Genomic DNA, 10,096 nt, shown 5'->3' with positions numbered 1-10,096 from the left:
TGGGCTGAGTAGCCCGAGAGCAAAGTTAAAAGTGGTGGAAACAGGAGGAGAGAAAGCCCTGCTCAAAGGAGCTTACAATCTAAAGGGAGGGGAAGACAGACAGAGACACAAGGGTGAGACGGAGAAACGGGTGAAACGAAGACAGAGTCGAGGAGGGGGGAACCAACATAAACTGGGCTGCGTGCTTCGATGGTGAAATCGGTATCCCGATGCTTGGGATAGTGACACCAAGTATATCTACGAAAAAAATCACGAACACTTCAATAACAACATAATTAAAATGTAAACTTACCTTTGCAGCGACGGCGGAGATTACCGAAAGTACTGGTATGCGACCGTTGCTAAATCCGAAGATGCTGGATGCCGACTCTTGATTTTGACGTCACCGAAGACGGCGACATCTATTTGAAGAGGTATGTTAAAGTTAGAGTTAGGGTTAGGGTAACGGTGCACCGAACGTCGGGAATTTACGTCACGTCAAAATCAAGCGCCGGCATCCAGCAACTTCTGAATTACCAGCAGTCGCATATCAGTACTTTCGTTAATCTCTGCCGTAGCTGTAAAGGTAAGTGTACATTCTAATTATATGTAACCCCCTGTCACTGTGTGTAGTGTGGGGTGCAAAGGGTACACAGTGCACCTCCTTCTCAAGCCCTGGCTAGCTGATGGGCATGGGTGTAAATGATCAGGGGGTCCCTGCACATGCAGGTGTTTCTCTGTAGTTAGTGGGACACAGGTAATGTCACTTTGTAATGCAGTGTAAAAGTCACAATAATTTGGGCGCCAGACCATCTCTATAACAAACTGAAATTTTATTTACACTCTTCCTCCAGCACGATAATCATAATGGTTGCAGAATATATACATCTCCTTACTCTCTCCAGCACAGTTCTTAATGAGAAATACGAATATGGTTGCAAATATCTTATCACTCCTCCTGCACAGTTCTTAATGTTATCCAGATGTTAAATAACATAATTTACATGTCTCTTGCACTCCATACTCACTGCAGATCACCCTTTCTGCAGGGGCACATGCATGGATGCTAATAGGCAGGCAGCTTCTCCTCCATGCAGCTCTGACACACTCTGTGTACCTCTCAACTGCAGCTCATCCCTCCTCTGCGGGGATAATGTCTCCTGTGCTCTGACACGTCACTCTGTGTACTCTCAGCCTCAGGATCTGACACTACAGCTACCAGGCCTCTTGTAGCAGCCCTCACTCCAGGGCCTCTTCCATGCGAAGTGTCCCCCTCTCTCTTGGGTTATCTTTAGTGCATGGAGTTCTCCCCCTCATCCAGGGCACACATTCCTTGCCCTGGCGCAGTCACCATGCTCAGACTTCCAGGCAATGCTGGGGGAGCCTGGGAGCTTCCACCCCAGGTCCCCAGCTACAACTCTCCTCTTCTGTGTCCCCTCTCTCTCTCTCTCTCTCCCTCTATATCCTTTCCCCCTTGCTGACAGCCCCTCCTTCCTCTCCCTCAGTCTCCAGGCTGGGCTGGGTTATCCCCATGGTAACCTGTTTATGTAACTTTTCATAAACTATTAGCTTACCCTCTAGGTGACCCCTCCTGAATTCACAGAAGTACAGGTTTAACTAAAACACCACTAGGGGGGTGTTACATTCTCCCCCGATTAGCTGGGCACCCTAAACTACACCTAGTGGGGCTGCCTAGCTAATCTCACTCACACCTAACTCACATATGACCACACACATGTAAACTTTTCTACATCACTATTGCATTAAACATCACAGTGTAAAGTGAATACATACATAGCAATACAATGGCAGTATCAATATAAAACACATTTCACATTGCATACCCCACAACACCCCCAATGGATGTAAACATGTGAGTCACAGGTGTCCTGTTTTCTTTCAATGTACATTTAAATATGGCTTTATGCCAAAGCAATGTAGCACCTGCCCATGCCTGCCCATGTCTCCCCCCTCCTGGGTCAAAAAGAGACAGGTGGCTCTCGTGGGCCCCTCCCAACAAATACATCTCCCCCAAGTCACATATCAGCAATATATGCAGGGGTGGCATTTGACCAGCGGGGTTGCCTTCCCCCCTTTCTCTCCAACGTGGACGATCTGCCTTTCTTTGCTCCCCCTAATCCTCCGGAAGGGCAATATACAGACGTCACTTGCACAATCTGCCTCTCTTTGCTTCCCCAAATCCTCAGGAAAGGCAATATACAGACTGCATTATAATTACACCTCACACGTTGAACCTTTTTCTTCTTTTGCTTCCCACTCAGCTGGGTTAAGTGGCACTACAAGTCTCAGCAAACAAGCACACTGCTGCTCCATATACTGTCCCGGACAGAACTACTCAGCAAACAGCTTGCTTCACCTTCTCCTCATTACCCTTGGTCTCCTGGGCACCTAGAGACGGTCAGACATGGTGTCCCAAGGGTGTTACTCCGGCTGGGCACACTGCACTCAGTCCCTGTGTCCTGCAAGCACTTTCTCCATCTGTTGTGCTCGAGCCCCACGTTGGGCGCCATTATGTAACCCCCTGTCACTGTGTGTAGTGTCGGGTGCAAAGGGTACACAGTGCACCTCCTTCTCAAGCCCTGGCTAGCTGATGGGCATGGGTGTAAATGATCAGGGGGTCCCTTCTGTATGTATGCAGCATGGCATGGAAACATCATGTGTCCAGTTTGCAGATTTTGGAGATCTTTAAATCACTTGCAGTGAGGTACAGCAGTCACAGTATGCAGACCCTCCTCTAGCAACAACTGTAAAATCCTTTCTAATTTGTATCCTGGGACTTGTAGTTCCACAAATGCTGATTAGACACACACTGGTGCAGATAAGTTACTGGTTATTTTTATCTATCTGTTGTTGTTCAAGTGGGGTTTGGACTATATCTGGCCACAAGGGCTGAAGAGTTAGGGATAGATGGGTGGGCAGGTAAATATGCACCAAGTGTGTGTCTAATCAGCATTTGTGGAACTACAAGTCCCAGGATACAAATTAGAAAGGATTTTACAGTTGTTGCTAGAGGAGGGTCTGCATACTGTGACTGCTGTACCTCACTGCAAGTGATTTAAAGATCTCCAAAATCTGCAAACTGGACACATGATGTTTCCATGCCATGCTGCATACATACAGAAGGGACCCCCTGATCATTTACACCCATGCCCATCAGCTAGCCAGGGCTTGAGAAGGAGGTGCACTGTGTACCCTTTGCACCCGACACTACACACAGTGACAGGGGGTTACATAATGGCGCCCCACGTTGGGCGCCATTATGTAACCCCCTGTCACTGTGTGTAGTGTGGGGTGCAAAGGGTACACAGTGCACCTCCTTCTCAAGCCCTGGCTAGCTGATGGGCATGGGTGTAAATGATCAGGGGGTCCCTGCACATGCAGGTGTTTCTCTGTAGTTAGTGGGACACAGGTAATGTCACTTTGTAATGCAGTGTAAAAGTCACAATAATTTGGGCGCCAGACCATCTCTATAACAAACTGAAATTTTATTTACACTCTTCCTCCAGCACGATAATCATAATGGTTGCAGAATATATACATCTCCTTACTCTCTCCAGCACAGTTCTTAATGAGAAATACGAATATGGTTGCAAATATCTTATCACTCCTCCTGCACAGTTCTTAATGTTATCCAGATGTTAAATAACATAATTTACATGTCTCTTGCACTCCATACTCACTGCAGATCACCCTTTCTGCAGGGGCACATGCATGGATGCTAATAGGCAGGCAGCTTCTCCTCCATGCAGCTCTGACACACTCTGTGTACCTCTCAACTGCAGCTCATCCCTCCTCTGCGGGGATAATGTCTCCTGTGCTCTGACACGTCACTCTGTGTACTCTCAGCCTCAGGATCTGACACTACAGCTACCAGGCCTCTTGTAGCAGCCCTCACTCCAGGGCCTCTTCCATGCGAAGTGTCCCCCTCTCTCTTGGGTTATCTTTAGTGCATGGAGTTCTCCCCCTCATCCAGGGCACACATTCCTTGCCCTGGCGCAGTCACCATGCTCAGACTTCCAGGCAATGCTGGGGGAGCCTGGGAGCTTCCACCCCAGGTCCCCAGCTACAACTCTCCTCTTCTGTGTCCCCTCTCTCTCTCTCTCTCTCCCTCTATATCCTTTCCCCCTTGCTGACAGCCCCTCCTTCCTCTCCCTCAGTCTCCAGGCTGGGCTGGGTTATCCCCATGGTAACCTGTTTATGTAACTTTTCATAAACTATTAGCTTACCCTCTAGGTGACCCCTCCTGAATTCACAGAAGTACAGGTTTAACTAAAACACCACTAGGGGGGTGTTACATATATAACGTTATTGAAGTGTTCTGTTTTTTTTTTGTGGAGGTATACTGGGTGTCGGTCTCCCAAGCATCGGGATACCGTACCCAACCCATGTGCATGGCCTCAGATCAATCCTTTGTCTGCAATACAAACTTTTCAGATGAGAATTGTAGTGGATCAGTTGTCACTCACACATAGTGAGGTATAAACAATGCAGTAAAAAATTTGTTTAACTCTAAACTCTATGCGTCTGTGGTCAACTTTACCCGAGATGGTTGGACATTCACCACAAAGCCACCTAGGTGACACTTGCCTAATAGACTTACCACCAAGAACACGTATGACCAGCCGATTGACAAGCATAAGTAACAGACCTTAGCATGCTGCGTAGCGGCACAAGAATTTAGATTATGTTTACAATAACATATATTGTCTCAGGACCACCACACCTTGCATCTGTGGGATGAGAGAGACAAAATCGCTGACGGCAACTGCGGCAGATTATACCTTATATAGTTTTTGTCCTGTCCCAAATGCCTCATTTACCAGCCATATCTGTAACCTGGGAGCGTTTGTTGACATCAGATGGGAAATAATAATAAGAATGAAAAGCAATAAACCTTTGGGTATTAATGCATAATTGACTTTGTCACTTTTATATATAGTATTGTAGCAGTTGTTTCTGATTTATAAATAAATAAAACAGCATATAAGAGTAAAAAAGGAATAATGCACAGTGTTTTTTTTAATTGCTATTGATCTATTTTACTTATAAAGTGCCAACATATTCCACAGCACAGCACTGTGTGGAGATAAAACACAGGTTGGTTCCAAAGCACAAACGTGAAAAATGGAGTGAGGGTACTGTCCTCAAGAGCTTGCAATCTGAAAGTTACAGTAGATCTACTCTGAGTTTACAGTCGCTGATTCCATATGTATCGCTGGTACCCCGGCACCAGATATAGGAGACAGCTTACAATCCGTAAAACAGTCTATTTGTAAGGAATTGCCTTGATATTTGCTCCTCCGACCACTAGAGGTCTCTGTATTTGTAACTTGCCCTTAGATTTGCCCTTATCGAAGATGGGCAGAATAGCATCAAGGAGAAACCATCTTGGATCCTGTTTCCTGTTTAGGCCTATAAAAGGCACTTCCTGGATCAGACATGTGCTTGAGTATTCTGCCTGCACAGCTCCTTCTACCTGCCACTCTTACTTGCATCTGTGACTACTGGCTTGTGTATTAACCGTCTGGTCTACTCGGCTAATGGGCTTCAGATAATACCACCAGTATTGTTACACAATTTTTTCAGAAATCTCTGAATGGACGAGTCATGCTGAGCGCCATTGTGACACCAACGCAATCAAACTGCCCGGTCGCTCTTGAATGCAGGTAATGAAAGCTTTGGGTAACAGACCCTCCTGACCACCTACACTCAGGGACACATGCAAAACTCTCAAAAGTTGAAAAAGAAAACAAAATACAAAATAAGGACACAATAGGCTGCCACACATAATCAGACAAAACCATCTCCTCAATATGCCCAACTCTGCCCACATCCTCATTCCCACAAAGTCACACCCACTTCCTAGTTCCAGAAGTTGGGCCAGTTCCACAAGAATTGGATTTATTGGCAGGTGTGCTATCTTCGTACTTCTGCTCCTGTGTTCATGGACGCTCATAAATGTCAATGTGACAAGATGGCGTTAAGCGTCAGAAGAGCACATTTTTCCCTGCGTGTTGAACAGAACTGGGTGATCATGGGAGGGTGCACCGAAAAAATGGGTCGTCATAAATCCACACTGGAATATAGACTCTTCCTACTTATGTTTGCAGAGATGTGATTATCATTCCTTCCTGTAGAGGGCGCTCACACGAACACTAACATATATACACAAAAATATATATCTGGTGTGAATGTTGTAGACATATTCTCTATAGAGTGCTGCGTAATATGTTTGTCCCAATGTAAATAAACAATTATAATACTGGCCCATTTAACTTGCTGTAGTGTATTGTGTATATTGTCTGGTAGATATAGAGGTCATGGGTCAAATCTGCAGCAATGAAGGGGGTTAAAGTCACTTTGTGATGGCATGAACACAGACATAGCAAAAAGTAAAGACCAAAGAACCTTTTTTATGAAACATCTTTTCCGAGATACATTAACAATTGCTCCTTTGATTTTTATGACCGTTATTTCACCATTGACTTCAGTGATATTAGTTTCCCCGTAGAAAGTAATGGACAACACTTGGTCTTAAGCTGGGTACACACTGAAGAATTTTCCAACCGACCTGTTATCTCACACGATTGTACCAACGACTGAAGGTCCGATCAGTCTGATGATTCATCCATACACACTGACACGAGTTACCTTCAGATCTGTGCTCTATATCAGGTCCTTCATCTGGTCCTCTAGTCTTCAGAGAATGTCAGTACAATATTCATTCATTCATTATTGTTACATTGTCACACTGATTAAACCACCTTGTTATAACTATCCACATGTCCTAACGAATTCCGTTAGCTTCTGTGACTCTGAAACGAAACATTCTGTCTCAGAACGAACAAATGAATTATCCCTTCTACAACACTCTCTACATTTATTCACCGGGACATTCATCGCTAGCATCGGCTGAAAAGAGCCCGACTCTGTAAACTCTATGGAGATCGCCAGCATGAGTGCATACACACTGCATGACCGGTCAGTGATTGGTCGGAAAATACTAAACAGTACGACCAACCAGATGAAAGGATGATCGACACTTTGGAACGACTTTAGATCATCGTGTCACTATACACACTCACACAATATCTGACCGATCGGTCATATGTCGGCTGATTAGCACAAAGATCGGATGAAAATCCTCTAGCGTGTACCCAGCCTTAGCAAGAAATATTTATCATTGAAACAAAATGGTTAAAAAGGTACTGGTAACCACACATCAATGCTCAAATTGTCATAAGTATAGCGGAAGATTCTCAATCCGTATGTATGTTTTATTAAAATAAACATCATCAACAAATCCAGAAGTTACACTTCAGAAGAATCCTGGCTTCACTCCATGAAGTGTCTCTATTCTCTGCGGCTGCTGATACGGTGCAGGGCATTCTGGGGTTTGCAGTCTTTTGAATCAAATTTCCTACAGAATCCTCCGAAAAAACAATCAGAAGAACATAAATATTCTTAGAATTTTAGGTAACAAAATATCTTCATTACGTGACTTTGAAATTATTATTTGAAATAATAAATAGACACATTAAATTAAATACTGCAGTTTTAAATCAATGTTTTATCACCAGATAATCTTATATTAGAACCTATTTTCTCCATCTGTTTATAAAATCAAACCCATTAGGAAGTCCCACTCTCTTCATCTGAAATGTAAGTCCTGTTGATATGGAGAGATAAGCAGAGATAAGGTGACAGGGGTCTTCTTTGTAAAATTAAATGGTAGCCTTTTTGTCCTGGGGAAGGAGAGTTTAGAAGTAATTTGCCAATCTAAATTAAATCATATAAGTTTGATTTTAAAAATGGTTTTGAGGAAATTGCCTACTCCTTTGTTGCTGTTCTCTAATCTCAGTGTCGTATTCCGAAGAATAGTCAATGCGTGGAAAGTTATAGATTGTCAATTTGAGTAGTACTTATCTTAAACTTCGGATTCCCAACGCCTTCTTCAATGCTCGTTTTACCTCCTTGTTTCTCAGGCTGTAAATGATGGGGTTTAACATGGGGGTCATGATTGTGTACAATACGGCCACCACTTTGACGTCTTTGTCCATGGCATAGGTGGAGGACGGCCAAATGTAGCTGAAGATCCCACTACCGTAATATAGAGCCACCACGGTGAAATGAGAAATGCAAGTGGAGAATGTTCTAATTCTGCCTCGGCTGGTGCTAATCTTGGTAATCGCGGCAATGATCCGACCATAAGTCACAAGGATGAAGATCAATGGCCCCATCCCTGCTACCACTACCACTACCATGAAAATGGCCTCTCCAACCCGAGTGTCAGAACAAGACAACTTGAAGAGAGGAGTGACGTCACAGAAGAAATGGTCCACTTTATTTTGACTGCAAAAGTCAAGATGACCTATTGAAACAGCTTGGACCACCGAGTTCATGAGACCACTGGTCCAGCAAGCCACGACCATCCTCAACCTCACTGCTCTGCTCATGATTAGAGTGTAGTTCAGTGGGAAGCAGATGGCCACGTATCTATCGTAGGCCATCACGGCAAGAGTGTAACACTCCACCACCATGAAAAATTGGAAAAAATAGAGTTGGGTGACACACTCGGTGTAGGAGATGGTCTTCTGGGCCGTAACCAGGATGAACAGGAGCTTGGGGACAGTGACAGAGGACAAGAAGATATCGACAACAGCAAGGTTGGCCAAGAAGAAGTACATCGGTGTGTGTAGTCTCTGGTCAGAAGAAATAACAGTTAGAATCACTAGGTTACCAACCACGGTGATGAGGTAGATGCCGAGGAAGATGAGGAACAGTTGGACCTGAGGTTCAGGGGTTTCTGAAAGACCTACAACCAGAAAGGTGAACACAGTCGACTGGTTTTCCCAGTTGGAGTATTCCATCGAATAATCATTGATCTGAAAAAACAAATGTTGCAATATTATTAATGGCTATAGATTATTAAATTATACCTGTGTAACTGTCTAAAATTTCAAAATGCTTTCTCCCTTTACTTTATTTACCATATACAAACAGCCCTTATGATGTAACCTAGGCCCTCCATTAGTAAATTCATCAAGCCTATTTAAGGCACATTTGGGTGTGGCTCACAAGCCAGCCCTTGCTAGATGTAAACCCCTATACCTGGGAGGTGAGTGCATCTGATTTTAAATGCATTTTAATGGTGTTTAAAGGATATATGTCAGTGTAGGACCTGCATATAATGAGGTGCCCTTGACGCTGGGATGCAGGCTTAAATATTTTGATCAAAATATGAACTAATACCTCATGTTTTCCTTTTGCTAGACACACACAGATATGCAGTGTGAAGGATAAGCGCTGACAACTGTCTTTGTGTTTTGTATACATATATGGGCATTTATATTGCCATGCAACTGGTACCATATGCAATATGACATATACCAAACACGGGCTTATTGCCAAGCAGCTGGTACCATATATAATATGGGATATACTGAGCGTGGGCTTGTTTTTTCTCTGGTTTTATTTCAAAATAGTGCCTTTCTGTCATAGCAGCTGTTCATCAAGCCAATTTAAGGCACATTTGGGTGTGGCTCACAAGCCGGCCTTTGCTAGATGTAAACCCCTATACCTGGGAGGTGAGTGCATCTGATTTTTTAACTGCATTTTAATGGTGTTTAAAGCATATAGGTCAGTGTAGGACCTGCATATAATGAGGAGCCCTTGACGATGGGATGCAGGCTTAAATGTTTTGATCAAAATATGAACTAATACCTCATGTTTTCCACAGATATGCAGTGTAAAGGATAAGTGCTGACAACTGTCTTTTTGTTTTGCCTCCATTAGTAAATAACTTATATAACAGCATTAAGACATTGTTTTATGCATGTTTTTTTAAATACATATTATAGTTATTATTATTATTATTATTATTATTATTATTCCTTATTAAAGAAATAATACGGAAGAGACTAGAGTTTTTCTGTTAGCAAATTCATTGAATAAGCTTGGGGTTAGAGAAGGAGCGGTTGCAGACAATGTCAATTACTAAATATAACTTTTTCTGTTTAGAACACTACAGTTAATTATTTGCGGAAACATTCTGAATTTACTAAAGTCCATAAGTGAGTTTATGGAGATGTTCAGC

General features: G+C 43.4%; 1 protein-coding gene across 1 annotated transcript; it reads right to left on the bottom strand.

Moving 5' to 3' along the window:
- Positions 1–7,922: 7,922 nt before the first annotated feature.
- LOC142101903 (olfactory receptor 5A2-like) lies at positions 7,923–8,870 on the bottom strand. Its single transcript, XM_075186333.1, has one exon. It carries the CDS (start codon positions 8,868–8,870, stop codon positions 7,923–7,925), a length of 948 nt encoding a protein of 315 aa, XP_075042434.1.
- Positions 8,871–10,096: the final 1,226 nt, after the last annotated feature.

This window comes from Mixophyes fleayi, chromosome 9 (genome assembly GCF_038048845.1).
Source record: "Mixophyes fleayi isolate aMixFle1 chromosome 9, aMixFle1.hap1, whole genome shotgun sequence".
Classification (NCBI taxonomy): Eukaryota; Metazoa; Chordata; class Amphibia; order Anura; family Limnodynastidae; genus Mixophyes; species Mixophyes fleayi.
Note: the sequence above shows the minus strand (reverse complement) of the source record. Positions and strands in the feature narration are given on the sequence as shown.

What these genes read in the sequence shown, in the direction of transcription:
- LOC142101903 (XM_075186333.1), bottom strand. Translation starts at nt 8,870, where the DNA reads ATGGAATACTCCAACTGGGAAAACCAGTCGACTGTGTTCACCTTTCTG.